Below are 19,578 nucleotides of genomic sequence, written 5' to 3' on the forward strand. Positions count from 1 at the left end.
CATTTCTGCCCATTGATCTAATGGATGAGTGAATACAGAATAAACTTTCCAAAAGTGCATTTTTCTTTTTGTTATATTTGCAATAGAGTGCTAATAAAATCTTTATACTGTCAGCCTTTATTGTCTCCAGATATATAAAGGGTAATCAATCATAAAATCCATATTTGCTACATGTCCTTGAGGTGTGTATTTTTGGACCGTCAGTAAGAGTTCACGCTCACACCACACACGTTTCACTCAGCTCAAACTGATCAAATAAAGCCACAACATGTTAAAGATGAGCAGAGCTGACGTGATTGGTTGTGTTTAATCAGCCGCTCATGTCAAAGGTTTGCTCTGTTTCAAGAGAGGCTGTTGGCTTGAAAGATACCTCGGCAAAGCATGATGGGGGTTAATGAGTAACTTATTCTAAAATCGGGGGAAGGTGGTCTTATTTATTATTAAATTGGTATTAATAGACTGATACATTAGTAACTACTTAGACAACGTTTGGCCTTTTTAAGATTGCCTGTTCTGAATTACTTGTGCAAATTGTCAACTGGCTAATTAACAGAAATGGCCTTTTCACTAAATGTCATTTCTTGTCAATTTTATATATGAATACACACTATCATGAAAAAGTTTGTGGTCAGTAATATTTGTAAAATATTTTTTAAATACGTCTCTTATTCTCACCAAGGCTGCTTTTATTTGATCAAAAATAAAGTAAAAAAATTAATTTACAATTTAAAATAATATTTTTCCATTTGATATAGTTTCAAATGTATTTTTTTATGAGATGCAAAGCTGAATTTTCTTCACATGATCCATCAGAAATCATTCTAATATGCTGATTTGATCCGCATTTCTTATTATTATCAATGCTATTTAATATTTTTGTGGAAACTGTGATACTTTTTTCCAGGATTCTTAACAGAAAGTTCAAAATAACAGCATTTCTTTGATATTGAAATATTTTTTTAACATTACAAATGTCTTTACTGTCACTTATGACCATTTTAATGCACTCTCGCTGAATAAGCAGTATTTCTTTTTGAAAAAATCGTACTGACCCCAAACATTTAAAGTTATCACACACACAGGTTTTGGACCCTACATTATATTGACATTATATTGACTCTAGATCAGTGCTTCTCAAATGGTGGCTTGCAAATTAGTTAAAATAATACATTAAATAGGATTATACTTCAAAAGGGGAAGACAAAACACATTAACAAAGGACAGTTCTGTTCATTTTCAACAATCTCTCATTGGGCATTAAAACTCGACCAACTGCTAGAGTAAAGGTTGAGATGAATGCTGACATCAGTGTTTACTTTGATTCTACCGTAACAGCACAGTTTTACCTGGGTCAGGTTATCCTGCACTATAAGATGGATGTGAATTGTCACCATTTACAATCATTAATAAATAATGCAAGACCAGTTAAATCTCTATTGGCAAAGCTACACTAAGTTGGGTCAAATATGGACAAACCCAAATGCTGGGTTAAAAATGTAATTTTAAAAAATGTACAGTTCAAGTTGGGTTAAAAACATTAAATTTCATTTTAACCCAACATTTGGATTTGTCCATATTTTACCCAATTTTGGGTTAAAACAACCCAGCATTGTTTAGAGTGTACTGAGAACTGAGGAAGAGTTTGTGAAATAATTAAGCACAACAAGGCATGAGATCACAAACAGCTGCAAGTCTGAAAAGCGGCAGAGAACGTCCTGAAACAGGCCATTTCTCTAAAGTTGCATTACGACATCTGCTAAAGTCTAGAAACGAATCGAAAGGAAGGGGTGGGGGGATTGGTCAGAGAATCACATCCTCTGCTTTTTCTATCTGAGCGGGCCTGGGCTCTCCTAAAATGGCCGCTATCAGAGCCTCCGGAGCGCTGACTCCGTTCCTGGGAGACGCAGGGCTCCGTGGACTAAGAGGACTGAGGGAGGGCGAGGTTAAAGTGTCTGGAGAAACCAGACGCTCTTTCTTGGCATTGGAGGAAGGGTGCGGGGAGGAGCTCCGTGCGGGGCCGTCGCGGGGCCGTGGGCACAGGCTGAGAGACTGGAGGGAGGGAAGGGGCGATGAGGAGAGCGCAGGTACGGCAGGGCTGCGGCTGCGCTGCCGCTTCTGGTGGTTATGATGCCGTTTGCCGCTGTGGTTTCCAGGGCTGGGGCTACGAGAGATGGGAGCCAACAGGACCAGCGTACTGTCGTCTTCAGAGCTGATATCTGAACTATCAGAACGCGAACGACACCCTGGTGCAGGTGGTGTCGACATGGGAAGCTGCACCTGTGAGGAAAATATACACACACACACACACACATATATATATATATATATATATATATATATATTAAATGTTACATAGAAGTTAAAGGAAGGGATGAAAAAAGTCGTTTTAAAAAAAGTAAGTTTGTAAACCCACAGACCTTCTTTATTCTACAGAACACAAAAGGAGACTTCTTTTAATGCAATTACTATGAAAAGAGTAAAGACCCAAATTTATGTTGTTATTCACTAAAAGTATTGAAATTTGCCCTAGCTTGACGTGTTCATGAGAGTACACGAAAGAAGAAACAATGTTTGTTACCTTAAGCGAATTTTTTTCAGTTAATCACTTTACCGATCAGTTTACAAAACTGATGTGAATCGTTTACTGATGTGAATCGTTACGGTTCATTACACTGATCTGGCTTAAACTAGTTCAAGTTCAACAAACCCACTCAACTGGTTTTGTTTTACTGGATGATTCAGTCGCAGTGGTTTTGCTTTACTTTTGGCCTGTTTCTCACACAAAGAGTTAATTTCAGCCTCAAACCTCTTCTGGCCTAGACTTGGACTCGACTGTGTTGGTCTCGACTACAACACTGCTTCATATGACTTCAGAAGACTTGAAAAAAAAAACTGGTCTATGAACATTTAAAGTGCTTTTGTCCTTAAAAGCTTCAGTCTTTATTCATTCAAATGAATGACGAAATGAGCACCATCTTCAAAAACCCCCTGGAGTTCCATGGAAGAAAGAAACTGTCATCAAATCTGGGGTATTCAGAGTTGTGTTTGAGGCACATAGTAGCAAGTAAACTCTTGTCTTGAGTTTCATGTCAGTGAAATAATGAATGCTGACTACTTCTGGAAAGTCTACACATATTTCAGTTCATTTCTATTCAGTCAGTCTATCGTGGCATTTTTGATTTCAGATTTAATGCCCTTAGTAGTTATTACACGACTGCTTGTGTAAAAAAAGATTGATGGCCCATTTGATTGACAGGTTGACCTTCATGTGCATCATGTGTTTGTGATCATGTGTTTTTGACAGCTAGTTTTGACCTACACTCTTAAAAAAAGCGGTTCTTCAGCGGTTCTTCAGGGGTTCTTTGTGGTGGTCAGGGTGCTATATAGCACCAATACCATTTAAAGAACCTGTTAAGCCCAGTTTGGTTCTTCAGTGGTTCTCTCGGGTGGTTAAGGTGCTCTATTGCACCTCTTATGGTTCTACATAGCACCATTTGATAAAGATAAAAGTGGTTCCCCTATGATTACAAGCCAATGAACTACTTGTAGTGCTATATAGCACCATTTTTGTTTCGAGTGTATTGATCCTCCCTATTATATGTCATTTTGTCAGTTGGTTTTGATCTGTTTACCGGGGGTATTATGTTATAGTTTTGACACTTAGTTTTGTGTCGTGTGAGGATGTGTGTCAAGAGGAGTTATATGTAAATTTACAAGAATTTTATTTATATAGAATATAATCTTTCAACTTTTGTGTGAGATGTACAACATTATTATAAAATCTCTTTTTTCCTCAATAGGTCAATAGGTCAATACTAGCTGTCAAAAACACATGATCGATGATGCACAAGGGCAAAGGTTAATCCCTGACCCTTATACCGGAAGGTCAACCTGTCAATCAAATAGACCATCAACATTGTGACATTTTGACACAAGCAGTTGTGCAATAACTACTGCCCTTAATCAGCATAAAACAAAACAAATTGTAATCCGTCACTTTATATATCAGTCTAAGTGGGAACTAAGACATATCTTACGTTGTGAATCGTGGATATTTTTTACCACAGTGGTTTTGGTTTCGTTCCTACTAATACAAATTTTACTGATAGAACCTCTTTGAAACTGTGTGGAACATTGTGTTTTTCACTGACACTGTGGTATATTTTCTCTTATTTATATTGTGTGTGCTTTCAATATGTGTCTAACATAGTTGGAAATTCAAATGAAACAACTGAGTCTGTGTTTGTTATTTGTGGATAACAAGCCTCAAATACAAATCAAGGCTGCAATCAATGTTGACAATGGGGATGTCAGACTGCAATGACCAAGTCATCATGCCCTTGGAATAACACACTCATTCAAACCAAACTAATATTTGCATTTGTGTGGATTCAGAATGTAGCTGTGTGAGAGAAGTGTGGACCTGAAATGGTTCTGTCACTCCCACGATGCTGTTCGTGTTGTTACTGTAATATCCCAGAATATATTCCCCTGGGTCCCTAGGCAAATCTTCCTCAGAAAATGTTACCTGAAGGTCATGAAAAAACAACAGGTTACAGATAATGCTAGTCAGCACTGGCTACACGATCATTCTACTTTGTTAGTATTAATACTGGTCAGTGATCTTAAAGCTTTCAATCCAAGATTATCCAGGAATTATTTGATTTTGGGATTAAAGCTTTGTCCTGTGAACAACGAAAGACGTAAAGGTCAAGGTAAGGTTGCAGATCTCCAGAAAACATCTTACACACAAACACGAGCGAGTCACGACTAACAATTCTCATGTCCTACCTGCGTTGAATGCTCAGATTTGGCCCAAACATAAGCAGCGTAATCCTTGTGATGCTTAAATCCCACCTAAAAAAGGCAATAGAAAAGTAAGTATACAAGTATATAATAACATAGAGGTGCAGATATGAAGGATTTATAAATGCAGTGTATCACAGCACAGCAGGTAAATAAACACTGGATTTAATATTTCTGTATAGACAACAAGTATATCAACATAAACCAAATCACATGTTCTGTTCTAGCAGTGGTTTAAACTAAACTAAAGTGACAGTTAAGTGAAGTAAAAGTGCATTTGTACTCATACACTGTGCAGATGAAAACATGAAAATAATTATGATTATTAGTGTCTGACAAACAACATCTTATGTCATAGTTTCCATGTAATATCCATATTTCTTTCTATTTAAAAATGTTCTTGGAAATTCTTGTGTCTGTTGTTTGATTGTTGTGCTTTCTCAAGGGAGCTTCCTGTGCAAACTGTGAGAGTTTTTCTCAGAACTCTCCGCTCTTGTCTGTACCACTTCTCGAAGAAAGTGGGAGCGGCATGAGGCTCAGTGGTGCTTGAGCTCATGGGGCTCTCAGATGGAGCTGGCAGATCAGCTGGAAATGGGCATTAACTTCGCAGATGATCTGCCAGCAGATGAGGTTGAGTTGCAGGTCAATGTAGAGGTTCTTTCTTTTTCTGGTGGGTCTGTAACTGGTTCTCTTGGGGCCGGGCAGGAGTCGGCTGCAGATGATATCAGTCTGGTTAGGACTGAACCATCTCAGCCCTCCTGCCCAGTGTACGCTGAGTTGGTGGACGTTATGGGGCGCGCCACCAACAGATTGCAGCTGCAGTGGAGGCGTGTCCGGGAGGAACCTGATTGATTGGTATTTTGGACGATCGGTTCTTTCCAACCCGTAAGCCACAAGCTTGGGTGAGCATTCCATTTCTTCCCGATCTCCACTCAGAGATCGAAGAAGTCATGGAAGAACCCATTCTCCGTGCGTCTTCATCTGCATCAGCATGCTAGTTTTGCTGCTGTCAAAATGCTATCATTTTTATACATTGGCAATTGGACTGGTTTATTTTGTGTTTTTTTGCAAACCTATCATCTTTTTCACACCATCCCATGCTACTTTCAGATTGTTACTGCCTATTTTTTCCAATCTTATTTTTGTATTGCAATTTAGCCTTCTTTATTTCTATTTTGACCTCCTGTCTCGTTCCCTGTTCTCAGGGAACATAGGTTACAGTTGTAACCTGAAATGTTATTTTAGCAATTATTTTTGGTGATAGAGGAGCATAAATCAGCTTTAAATGAGCTTATCAGAGTTAATGACACACATTAGAACAAATTTGTGATTAATTATTATAATAACGTAATGTATGTAATTGTTCCAAGTAAAAAAACGGATTAAACATTGTTTTATGTGAAAATGCAACTAATGTATTACCTTATACAGTCCCACCCAGTCCCATGAACTCCTCTGAAAGCCATGTGCCATTGTGAGTTTTGCTGTAGCATCAGAGAACTTGGTCCATTCTTTCTCCACTTCCAGTGTCACTAATGGTTGGTTCACCTTAAAGGGAAACTGATGGGACAGAAGTGTAAAAATTGTATTCATTACTACTACAACCTTTTCTCCCTTTACAGAGGTCTTAAACAAAAACAAAAAACAGTGAGAAAATCTATTTAAATTTATTAGCAGTGTGTCTGTGGCCATTAGCAACTTTTTTTAACTCGTAAATGTCGAAGTGTCAAGGTAATAAATATCTCGCATGACACTGTATGCCTAAAATACAGGCAGCGCTGCTCACAGACTATCCAGTATCTTTCCCGCCAATTTTAGACTTACATGCAAAGTAAAGAGGGAGGACACTGGCTTGTGATCGCTAATAGTGAAGCCCATGTGACTGCGATAGAAGTGCTGAGAAACTCTGGTGGCGCCGCCCAGCCATGAGGTCAGACCCCTCTGCAGGGCAGAATAATGGGACGGCACGGGAGAGCCTGTCCTGCGCAGACGCCACAGGATGCGATCTGTCCATGCAGGTTTCCTCTTTTTTGCACTAGGAAAGAAAGCCAGGTTTGAATAAGAGGCCAGGGAAACAGAAAGACTCATGAAGAAAAGCATATTTCAATCCTTCACCTTGTGTCATAAGTGTGTGTTCCCACATCAAACTTGTAAGTTGGCTGGAATTTCAGGGGGCCTTCTATAAATCCCTCCAGAACGGACTCGCTTTTTTTCGCCATGTTGAGCTGTGACAGACAAAACAAAAAGACAAAATGTTCTTTCACTTAATCTTTTTTAACAACAACCCAATCTAGCAGACAACACAGAGTTGAATCAAGCCGCTTTGTTTATAGATGTAGTACACTGACCTCTAGTGGTAACAGATTAAAAAATCAGTATTGCCAGGATCTGTACAGAGACACCTGGGGCCTCATGTATAAACGTTGCGTACGCACAAAATGGGCATAGAAATATGCGTACGCATTTTTCCACGCGCACATCGGGATTTATAAAAAATAAACTTGGCGTAAATAAGTGCGCACCGTAAGGATGCTCTTGACCGTGTGTACGCACTCTTTTAGAAGAGTATGGGTTTTGGCGACACCGATGGTGAGCTGGAGTCAAATGTCTTTTTGCTTACTATTAGACAGAGAATCTAAAGAAAATTATACATCTACAGAAAGATAATACAAATATAATTTCACAAACCTATCATCACTTGAAGCAAACATCCATCCCTTCTTAAATGACCGTGCCAGCACGCGCGTTGGGCCGTTTGGTGAAACTGACGCACATATAGGCTAATCTAACGGCAGATGGAGTAAAACCGTAAATCTTCATTATGAGTCCAAATCATAAATACAGTCCATATTCACAATAACAGTTTAAATAAATAAGAAAATGGTTTAAACTATGTTTTACTTCTGATATAAACATTTAGATTAAATATGTCATTCTCATTAATGGAGTTAAACTCTTAAACTACATGAAATCATTACTGAGAAGTTACTATATATATATATATATATATATATATATATATATTCAATAAATAGAAATAGACCTATTTGTTGTGGATGCATTGCTTTTGAACACTTTTCTTCTGGCATTCTGTGTTTTAATGTTTTAACTAGAGATTTTCTGAGAAAACTGTTTCGTGCAAATAATGCACAACCATGTCTATCTCTTTCCTTAAAATCTCTTCCATTATCCATTAAAATATAAATCAATTAAAAATACTATTTGGCCAGTGGAAAAGATTGAGAAAAACTTTCTCTGAAATGTATTTAACACTATTTGATTTATTCATTCAAAAACAAGGCAAGGATATAGGCTACTAAAAAAAATGTTTGTAATAATGTGACGGCACATCCGCATTTCATATTTTCCTAACGTCTTGTACCGTTAAACTTGGTATCACGTGGATGAATAATCATATGCAAATGATATGCAGATGAGGATATGCATAGTAAAACTAGGCGTTGTAATCTCCATATATGGTTATTTCGGGGAGGAGACGCACGTGCGCATAATCTCCCGCTGACTGGGTTTTATAAAGTGAATTCTGCGCAGGTTCTGGCGTACGAACGGTTTTATAAATCTGAAAACTTTTGTGCGTACGCAAATTCTGCCTTATGTGCGTACGCACACTTTAAGGATGAAATCTACGCAAAGTTTTATGCATGAGGCCCCTGGTGTTTTGTGACTGATAAGGACAATTTTCATTGATGTGAACAGGAGGCCTCGTTCATTGTTTAAAAAAAGTACACTTTAGCTTACTATCCAAAAGGGTCACCGTGATTTTGCCAAGTAAGACATGTTCAACATTCCTGTCCAAATATTGAGTCCTAACCCTGTCCCGAACCTAACCCTATCCATATTCCTAAAATCAGAGGGAAATGATGAGGGTGAGTAAAACTGATGTATAAGCACCTAAACTCCATCAAATCTGATTGGTTAATTGGAATGTTGTTGACAAAGATGTTGATCCAGGAACATTATGGTAAAATCACTGCTTTTTTGACCTTATCATCTTTATATGTAATTTCATAATTACTTCAATAGTCTATTGTCTACTAAACTACAAGTGTACATTCAATACAATTAAACACACTTCTTTTTGATTTTTTTTGCTCTCTTACCTGATCTTTTTCCCACAGTAGAGGCAGTTTGTCATTCTCAATTGCACTTTTCACCACATGAATATCATAACCTTCGATTCGGAAGTTCAGATCACCAAACCAGAACACCACACTGTGAAGAATGCAATAATTTCAAGTGAACCCAACAGGTCAAAATTCATCTGTATAAAGCCACTCAGCTTAATGCTCAAATAAAGTTAAAAAATTACAGTTTGTATAAACCAACAAAATGTACAAAGGTTATGCAATGGTTTAATAAAAAGGTATCACAAAATAAAATAATTTTTAATTATTATTTCATATCCAATTATTTATTAATATGGTATTTAGCTTTGTGGCAGTGTTTCAGAGATGATTTTGTGATTATAACAAATACAAGCACATTATATGAAAGATTATCCATGTGTACACTAGTGCCTAAAACCACATTCAGAGTTGAAGCACAACCAAAACAATGTTCTTCAGCAAAACAGGGCCAAAAAAATACATAGTATAGCTTTAAAAGTACATAAGTAAGGCTAGGCATCAAGCATCTGCTTTTTTCGCAGGTAGATACCCACTCGTGATCAAGCACGCCCACGGCAGTGCCGCCCTCAAACTGCTGCTGCTGTAGGATGCTTTCAAAGTCCTCCATTCGCTGCTCGAGGTTTCGCATATGAGCAGGCAGGTGGCAGTTGAGAAAGCAAACAGGATGTCCGAAAACCATCATGCGTGTACTCACGCCCCCTTTATTCCCCTGAGACAAACAAATAGAGGTGGAGGATAATGGAAGACATTAATAATACAGCTCTGCACTCCATAGTTAAGTGTTTGTCCTAATTGTGAAAGAAAAAACAACAATATTACAGAAATTATTCACTCACCCTCATGTTGATCCAAACTTATCTGCGGTTATTTTTTCTATGGCACCCAAAACGAATTTTTAAATTTTGGTTGGTTTCTCACAAAAAATATTTGTATGGCTTCTGATGTCTCATTTGTGAACATACTGGGATTAATCTTGTTTGTTAACTTTAAAATAATGTAATCTTGTTTGTTAACTTTAAAATAATGTTTTTAATGGTCATTTTGGTCAAATTGGTAATTCATTTGCTAAAATAAATTAAAATATTGATATTAGAAGAAAAACAAACTGGAAAAGAAAATGTAAAAATGAAATAAAAATTAGAACTCTCCAGAAAAAAATAAATAAATAAAACAAACGCACACAACAAAATTACTAAACCTCAACTGAAATTTCAATTTGGCATGATTCAGTCTCATATTTAAAAACCACCACTACGTTTTTATCTGCCTACTGTATTTGTCTGTTTTAGAGCTCGACAGAAGCGATCACTCTGAACTGTCGTTGGAACAACATGAGGATGAGTAAATGAGCACATTTTCATTTGTAAGTGAACTATATCATAAACACTGTGCTCAAAAAGGCAGGTGTGTTGGTCAGTCAAGGGTGAAATGATGCGCTGTGCAGAGACATGCAGTTTATTATCAGACTGGTGCTGCAGTTCCCATGGGTTGTGCTCTCTCTTTCGGGGTAACATCCTGGGGAGAACTGAGAGCTACTGCGTGTGTGTTAAGTCTCTATTTGATCAAGCAGAGATGAACCTGATGTGTGTGTGTGTGTGTGTGTTTATGCAGCGCAAGACATATCACAAACAGAGCAGCAGCGTGTCCTACTGTGCCCTACTCAAGGGAGACTGCAAAATGAGCCTGAAGCCATGCTGACAACAACACACAGCAGGGTCACGGGCACACACACAAACTCACTGCCACATACACGAAAACACACTTGCAGCCTAATTTCCACAGTCTCTCTTTGACTCTGCTTTTCCTGTAATCATCAAAGACATTGCACGGCTGGGGGTCGCGACATTATGCAGATGTTTGATGTTCAACAATCACTGATCACATACACGTTTATAAATTATTTCCCAGAGGTCTTTGCTCACTTGACTCACCCAGTAGCCGCCCAGGCCAGTGCGTGTGCTTTGAGTTTGTACTCCCCTGAGGAAGGGAAGGTGACAGAATTTGGAAAACACCAGTAAGAAAACACCCTGCATCCTCTGAGACGCCACCTAGAGGAATATAAAGACATTTCAAGTAAATGTACATTGTGGTGTTTACTACGGCAAACATCACTACTTCAATTTGAAAAAAAATTTGAACGTTTTTATGCAGGCGCTTGGGTATGCCTACATACAAAGACTTTAGATATATCAAGATGGTGCACTCATATTACTATGATTGTAAGCACAAACATGCTAGAAAATTTCAAGTATGTCCAGTGTGTCTCCTCTATTTCTTTCCAGAATGTATCACTGATAACTTGCTTGTTAAAACTAGAGTTACATATATGTTTTAACACCTCACCCAAGTGCTCATCAATGCAAGTGCCTATTGTTGTAGGTATTCCATCTCATCCATGCTTCTCCTACTACTCCATGGACTTGCTACAGCTATTAGATACACAGACATGCTGCTGTGAGCATTAAAGATATGCAGCTTCTGCATGATTAAGCATTCATTAATACTGGTACAGATCTAGGCAGGTGGAGCTGGGGGAGGTGGAGGGTTTCAGAGGAACTGCAGGACTAGACTACTGCAAACACCGAACTAGACTCTTTAATATTGAGGAAGCAATCATTGACTGCGGAAACAGCAAGAGCCAATCGGCTTGTGCCATGTGGTAATGCTGAGACAACTTGCAAATTGCATGTAAGAGTTTCATGACTGAACTAGACATTTGATTTCATACTGACCAACACATATCCAAAACGACTGAGTGTGTCCATGCAGAGGTCACTCCACTGGTCTGTGAAGAGAGCGTCTTTAAGCCGCTTGTTTATCATGGAGTTTACTTCCTGTAGTCTAAAAAGAGAGAGAAAAGGACAGAAGCAGAGAGAAAGAAAGACAGAGGAGAATAAGATGGGTATAGAAGAATACCTTTAAAACAAGGACAAACAGGGCAAGATGACAAAATGGACTTGGAAATGAGAAAACCCACAAAGGATGCAGAGGAAAGGTAATTATTAAAGTTAATAAAGTGAATTATAAGTTAATAATGCAACAACCATAATGTATTTAAGAAAACAGCACTATGCAGCACTTCAGACATTCTCACCCAACAACAAACATGTCAGTGCTCCCATTTTCAACCCCGGGCCCAAACAGGGACGTGATGTCATCAGGTGGTATACTGGAGCCAACATTCCACGTGACAATATGCACTCTAAAGGGAATAAAGGAAACTGTAAATTGAATGTACATTTTAAAATAAATTACATGAATCCTACATTGGCAGCTACTGTATCTTCTAAAGAAGCTTTCCAACTGAAATGGAATGGAATCTCATAAAGGATTTGAAATGCTCTTCATAGGCAGCAATCACACAACCACACACACACATACACACACACACACACGCACACACTACAAATAGTGAACAACACATAACAATATGCTAATTGCAATATATAAAGTAAATAATATTCCAGGAACAATATTGTAAATATAATAGATAAAACTGATTTAAAAAATATAACACATAAATATTAGACATACTATATATATATATATATATATATATATATATATATATATACATTGGTCATATTCTCTTTTACATTACATCATGTATTATGAGTCATCATTATTACTCAAATCAAAAAGCCTGTGATAAATATCACCTGCTGTATTTAATAGCTTCCAAATCATGCTGAACGCTTTTAACTAATTAGAGCACATGCATGATGAGTAAACAGCAAGGGCTCTGTCTGTATTGTCAAAGATGACAGGCTAAAGGATCCAAGAACACATTTGTGTATGTAGGAATGCTGCCAGCTCAACGCTCCTGTGTCCATTCTGTCACCAGGCTCTGAGAGAAATATTATGCTGATTTAAGAGATGAGAAAATCCTAGCTCTACTAGCATGCGTTCTTTAGGTCCATTATGCTACCATTCCATTAGCTGATTTCTCAGCATTTAAGTTAATGGTTAATGACCCTCTCTCTGACCGCATGACGTGTAGGAAGTTTGAAATCTGAAGCTGTTAATAGGGTGGACTATGGACTACTAGGGTGACCAATGATTCTCCATGAGCTGAAGAAATGATTGTCCCATTCTGATCTAGACATACTGATCTAATCAATTAATGATGCATGTTTGAACAAATTAGTTGAAGGAAAGAGTCAATGGCTCACTCATTAAGATGGCCACTTTTATATGCCAAAAATGACCAGTGTTTTAGAGCAAATTGGTTTAATGAATGATTAAATGACGCATGAAGACGCTCACTTGTTTAGTTCCTGAATGAATAAAGGGGTGATGAGAAATCAAATTTTCCTTGAGCTTTTGACATCTAAGAGCCGAGGTAATCATATTATAAGAATATCCTGTAAGTTTCAGAACTGAAAATGTCCTTGTTAGTCCAATAAAAGGTTTTATTGACACCAGCCTCAGCAAACAACTTGTTTTTCAAAGTGGGGAACTATGACATCAAAGAGGATAAAACACCACCCGAAGAAGATCAACACCACAGAAGAAGATCAACGCGGCCAGTTTAGCCCCGCCCACCGATTCGCGCATTACACGTATAGCTAAATAAAATAGGCCTACCTCGTGATGACAAACCGGATCGAGCTACCAAGCAATACAAAATTTATATTAGCTTCTTCTGGATACTAATAGGGATGCATGGTTAAACTTTATTTTTAATGACGTTCCAGCTGATGGTTTGGACGAATCATTCCTGTTGCCATTTTACAACATTGAAAGTTTTCAAAACAATTTCCTCCATGTGCACCGACGAGTGAGATGAAACTCACTATAATAAGCTAAACTGTTATCCACTCACAGCAGTGGGCGTTTATTTCCAAGTTTTGAATGCGAGACGCCCATAAAAACCGAGTGTTTTTGAGCTAGGCTCAAAACTAAGCAAGAAAATAGCCTATTACTTATTCATTTTGATATTTTTAAATGTAAAAACCAAGCATACGTCATAAGTTGCCCTCAGACAAAAATATATATATTTTTTTAAAAGAGGGTTCATAACCCCTTTAAATAAACTGACTGAATAAACGATTCAATGACTCACTCGGAAAAACTCCCACTTTTTTCGCCCCTGAATGAAAAATCATTTGAATCACTTATTCATTTTCTGAATGAATGATTCAGTGACTAATAAAGATAGATACTTGTTATATTCTTTAATGATTCAGTTACTGAATTTAGAACATGTACTAGCATATACTAGTCTTATTTTTTTCAACCAAAGCGTTTTATGGCAGAAATAGTAATAGTATGTTGTTCTGAATTCAGCAAGTGTTTTTGAACCAATCTGTTGAATGAATGATTCATGCTGAATTCGTAACAATGCACGATCTAGCACTCTTATTATTTTTGTTATAGAAAGGCAGAATTCAGTGACAATCATTTGTTTAATTAAAGATGAGTAGTGAAACTACTCACTGCTGTTGAACTGTTGCATCACTCATGGAATGCTGCTTGACCAATCAGATTCGAGGAACAAGAACTAACTGTTGTATAAATATGGACAAGGTTTGTGACGTCTCACCTGAAATCACCCTCTTCGCTGATGGTCTTGCTCAACTTCTTGTCAGTAGTGTCTCCTGCGTTGGGTACATGTGTTTCTGGACTCAGGGCTGGTTGAGGAATGTGGTTAGACAGGGGATTGGGATTTGAGTTGGGGACTGGTCTGGCAATTATATTATTGTGTGTGTTTGCACGGATGGGCTGAGATGGAGGGCTTGGAAGTGTTGGGGGAATGGTTGGGGGATTGAAACTAAGTTGAGAGGAGGGACTCAGTGGGTTTGGGGGGTTGCAATAAGGCAATGGTGATTCAGTTGGGCTGTGCGACAAGAAGTTGGGCGTTCCTGTAGCTTTAACCTGCAAAGAAGGCTCGGTGGGTTTGGAGACTTTGATTGTTGCCTTGGTCCCCAGTGCCGTAGGCCTGGGTCGACTGATGCTGATACAATTTGTGGATTGTGCGGTAGAGTCTAGTCTGACTCTCTCCTGAATGGCTGGATTTGTCTGCAGTGCCGGGGTCTGTCCCAACACTGGTGGGTTTCCAGTCATGACCATCTGGCAGTATGAGGATACAGACAGTTTGCGGGGGTTTCCAAGCAGGGCTGGGACTGGTGGTTTGTGGAGTCCTAAAACTCCAGTGGGTCCTTCTGACATAGAGCAGCTCTGAATGGGCTGCATTGGATCCATTTACCTAGAGAGACGATACAGAGAGCCATTATATATATATATATATATATATATATATATATATATATATATATATATATATATATATATATCGTATATATATATCACATTAAAGGTTGCAGTGATGAGTAATTGTAGCCAATGACAAACATGGATGCAGTGATCTCGTCATTGCAATTCGATTTCTGCACTCTCACGAATACTTTCGTCATCACAAACTGTTCCAACACATCAGAGATTCATGGTATAGATTCGCAGCATCATTGATTATAACAGAAATTTTAGTGTGAGTCCACTAGTACCTTAAAGTATAAACTCACAATTTAATCACAAGTTTAATAACAGGTTATTTTTATGCTACTAAGAGAATCAATCTTAAGTTGACAGTTTAGTCACTGGCTTGATTTAATGACACACAAACAGCAATAAATGGTATTGAGAAAAAGAACGCCTGACTGTACATGAATCACTATAGAAATCACTGATCCCAGATTAGGCATAAAAATTAGCCAGGAAACATGTTGTGGCATTATTGTCAGGTCCACATCTTAAAAGTCTGTTTGCGTGACATGGCTGCGCCAAAATCAAGACTGATTTACCAAAAAAAAAAAACCACAGTGAATTGTACCATTAATTGTAAAGAAATAATGCTCTACTGAGTCATTCACATGGTTGAAAATAAATAACCACATTCTTAGCATTAGGATCATTCGGAAGGTAATGTTATTTTTAGTCCAGTGATCATGTATCGCTCTCTTTCCTCATCGTCTCACTAACACGCGACGCCAGTGGGCGGGGCCAAAAACGCAATGATGTATTGATCTGATTCTGCAGAGGCGTCGGTTTTACATCATGTGACAAAATCCGAAACTAGTTATTTTATGAGCTTGGTTTATAAAATCTGTTTTTAAACTAACAATGAGGTTTTGAGCTCTGAAACTTACAGGATGTTTTAATAGTACAATGACCTCATCTAATTCATGACCCCTTTAATATCAGTGCATTTTTGGAGAATTGCACCACATGACATTTTACCATCTGAAATACCTCATCTGATATTTTAAGTGACTTATTGACCTTGACGCACAGGGTCTGCAGGGGTCCTCTCTGTGATATCATTTTTGTATTATTTATGTTGTTTTCCTGCTTGATTCTTTATGTTGGTCACGGCACATCACTTTGACAAGTTTTTTTTTTTTTTTCTTATAATGACTACTTAAGGTTTGCTTTTTAAGAATTTCATTATTTTAATGAGACTTGTTTTGTTATCAAGACTGTATATCACTTTGACTGTTAAATGAATGGATTTGGACAAAATGAACCACTGACTCAAACTGCAAATGCTGTTCAAAGAGCTTAACTTCTACCAAACTCGGAACATGCATTTAATAATGGTAAGTGTGACCAAACCATAAAATACATGCTGTGAATGCAGAGTAAGATGAGAGTCCTGGGTTTGTGTGTCCTTCACACTCCTCTGCTTTCTCCCATGATCAAAGACAGAGAACGTTTCTGTCTGCAGTGGATGGCTCAGTGTGTGAAGAGATTTGGACAGTAGCCAGGGCTGAACGTCCCCACTACCTGTCCCCTCTCGATCTCGGTTTTTCCTGGGACGTCACTGCTGACATCAATGAACTACAATCAGCTAAGATCAATCCTTTTCCTCAAATGACAACTATATACCCTCCCCGCTGTCCTGATCTACTTTCCTGTTGCTTGGCAACAACTTTCTGTCCCAACATCCCCCCATCTCCAAACATTTCCATTCTTACCTTTTAACATTGCAAGTATATTTCCTTGAATAAACAGGATTCTGATCGATAAGGCAATGTTTGAAGAAAGTGCAGGGGATAATGGCCATCACATAGCATTAGCATTGACGCCTCTGTCTCCATCTGTTGCAGACTAATAGCTCAGAGCTTTTACACATTGGTGTCTTGGGACAGATCTTTGTTGAAAAAGACAGAATGCTATCTCAAGTACAATTTACATCTTAGAAAATGCTATAGTTTAGCAAAGAAGTCTCAGTCTAAAAATGCAGATACACAATAAAACAGAACAATTAATTTCAAAATCAAAACTACAAACTGGGCAAAGCTTTGGAGCTGATTTATTCTATGCAAATTATAATTCTAATGTTTGAAATGCAACACATGCAATACAAATGTGATGTACCATAAAAATTAATATATATATAAAAAACCCATATATAAATTATATGGAGTTTTTATATACAAATTTTCAAGGTAAGTATTCAAATGCGCATTAATGCACTCTACAACAATCAAGTGTTAGAAATAGTACTAGTACTGGTTATTAATAAATAAATAAAAATCCCCCAGTTCAATGCAGTAAGGTAATAATATAAAAGCTAACCTGATCACAGTATTTAGTGCACAAAAAATAGGATGGCATCAAGAAAATAGGTAATCAAAACAAATGTAGGCAATATTGATGACAATAATAGCAATGGCTCATCAGACTTCAGTGGAGAGGTACATTCACAAAAAATGTAACCATAGGAAGCAACAACATGACACATCTGTCCAAGTATGACACATAAGGTGTCAGCTCATTTTATAAAGGAGGCTGGTGCAAGTTGCCACACACACATGATCAAATATTTTCATTACAAAATCTGTTGGTTGGTGGTATTTTTGTATGTTAATTTTTGCAGTTGTTTGTGCTTCCTTATTATTTGTAATTTTCAGAAAAGCCTATGTGAAAACATGCTCTGCTTTTGGGGCCACAAAAGGTCAAAATTATTTTTCAGCTTATGAGCTAAACAAGGTCATGTGCTCTGGGTTTTAAAGATCCATCAATATACTTCTGTTTATATCATTTTAGTAATTGTACTGCACCTCATTTTAAGTAGCCTACTTCCTATTAATAACTTATATGCAAAATGCATGCAAAATTAGTTAATTTTGTCAACACATTAAAAATGTTTGTTTAATGGTTAGTGACAATTTAGTTTGAAACCATCCTGTAGGCCTACTTTCCATTCATTAATTGTGGTGAATGTATTTTACATCACAATTAGTGTGGTCATTGTTTTTGTATCAGATCTGACTGATATTCAATGATGCAAGAAAAAATAGGAAAAAGAAAACGCTGGAAATTTAACCCGAACTGAATACTAAACAGACACAAAATAATTATTATATAGGCTATATACACTTTTTGTTTATTATTGAATTTGGTTTTGTCACAAGAACCAGTGAGTATAGGCTAAGCTACTCACTGGTCGCAAGAATAATAATATTTATAAATGTCATAGAGCAAGCTGGACTTCAAATAAAATATCGAGTATAATATTAATAATCGTAATTTCCGCCAGACACGCGCCTAACCGATATTATGAACAAGGTCATATGTCCTCTCGTGACAGTTAAGAGTCAGCAGCACGCGTATGAGATAATTTGCCGTTTGACACGCTGATGGGAGATTTTATGTTATGGAAATGACGAGAAATGAACGCGAGTCTATTTGACAGACGAGCTGGTTAACGTTAGATATTTTCAAAGTTGTTTATCTGACGACACTTGTTTTTACGCTGCAGTGTCTCGAGGTGAAGGATGTCACGCGCATCTCTCGCGCTTTAAACAGCGTCACGGTAAGACACTAGCGCTATCTCCAATAATTTTGAATCACAATTAAGTTGTTTGTTTTTATTATCTAAAGGATTCTTACCTGTCCTGTTTCTCCCCACCGGCGCAAATGTGTGTGTCCTGTAGAGACGCTCACATCACACACACACACACACACACACACACACACTTCCACTTACTGGTGTGATAATGAATGATGGGGAGTTACGTCAGAGCCAAGAGGACACGAGGAAAGGTAGCGAAAACTGAGAGTGAAACATCTCCAGCAGACACTTGACTAGAAGTGACTAGTATTGGATCTAAAATGACGTAAGGCGGCGTAAAATCAGCCGCATCGCCGTGCGCGGAATAGAAATGTCCAGCTGGCACGCACGCCATGGATCTATTATCCACACAACTCATCAGAACTTCCCTCACACTCCAATCAATAAATGTCGAAGGTCGGTTAATTTTTATACTATAGGTCTACTATAGGGCCCTTATATATATATATATATATATATATATATATAATAGCCTACTAGGCTAAAATTGGATAAAATATTAAACTCACAGATAAATGTCACCACAATTAAAATCAAAATGGACAATTCTTGGTTTTTATGGAATATTGCAGCAATTATTATAAATTGTATATATGTGCAGGCAGGTCAACCTGTCACAGGTATCAATATCGATCAATAGCAAACAATATCCAACCATCAAATAAATTCCCCATGGACAAAATCAAGTCCCTCCAAAAATGTGCTTGTCCGAGAAGCAATTTCATATGGATATAGGCTACTTACATCACAAAATTCACAATAAAT

General features: G+C 37.7%; 1 protein-coding gene across 2 annotated transcripts; it reads right to left on the bottom strand.

Annotated features, from left to right (window-relative positions):
• Positions 1 to 204: 204 nt before the first annotated feature.
• Positions 205 to 19,141, bottom strand: inpp5ja (inositol polyphosphate-5-phosphatase Ja). Of its 2 annotated transcripts, none has more exons than XM_089126248.1 (13): positions 18,949 to 19,141; positions 14,500 to 15,162; positions 12,049 to 12,156; positions 11,687 to 11,795; positions 10,886 to 11,002; positions 9,488 to 9,663; positions 8,928 to 9,039; positions 6,922 to 7,031; positions 6,631 to 6,841; positions 6,229 to 6,366; positions 4,792 to 4,857; positions 4,424 to 4,528; positions 205 to 2,277 (listed from the first exon to the last, which is right to left on the bottom strand). In XM_089126248.1, the coding sequence occupies exons 2-13, from the start codon at positions 15,156 to 15,158 to the stop codon at positions 1,801 to 1,803; spliced, it is 2,388 nt and encodes a 795-aa protein (XP_088982374.1). In that variant the 5' UTR covers positions 15,159 to 15,162; positions 18,949 to 19,141; the 3' UTR covers positions 205 to 1,800. The 2 variants fall into 2 exon arrangements, with proteins under 2 accessions (XP_088982374.1, XP_088982373.1); XM_089126247.1 differs by lacking the exon at positions 18,949 to 19,141 and adding an exon at positions 18,852 to 18,940.
• Between the last annotated feature and the right edge of the window lie 437 nt (positions 19,142 to 19,578).

This window comes from Pimephales promelas, chromosome 23, assembly GCF_988280905.1.
Source record: "Pimephales promelas chromosome 23, fPimPro1.hap1.1, whole genome shotgun sequence".
Lineage (NCBI taxonomy): Eukaryota > Metazoa > Chordata > Actinopteri > Cypriniformes > Leuciscidae > Pimephales > Pimephales promelas.

Bases quoted from the DNA above. Each gene is read 5' to 3' on its own strand.
- inpp5ja (XM_089126248.1), bottom strand. From the start codon at position 15,158: ATGGATCCAATGCAGCCCATTCAGAGCTGCTCTATGTCAGAAGGACCC. The intron at 11,796-12,048 runs GTGAGAATGTCT...CTCTCTTTTTAG, and splicing joins ACTGACATGTTTGTTGTTGG to ACTACAGGAAGTAAACTCCA. The intron at 7,032-8,927 runs GTAAGAGAGCAA...TGTCTGTCACAG, and splicing joins TACTGTGGGAAAAAGATCAG to CTCAACATGGCGAAAAAAAG.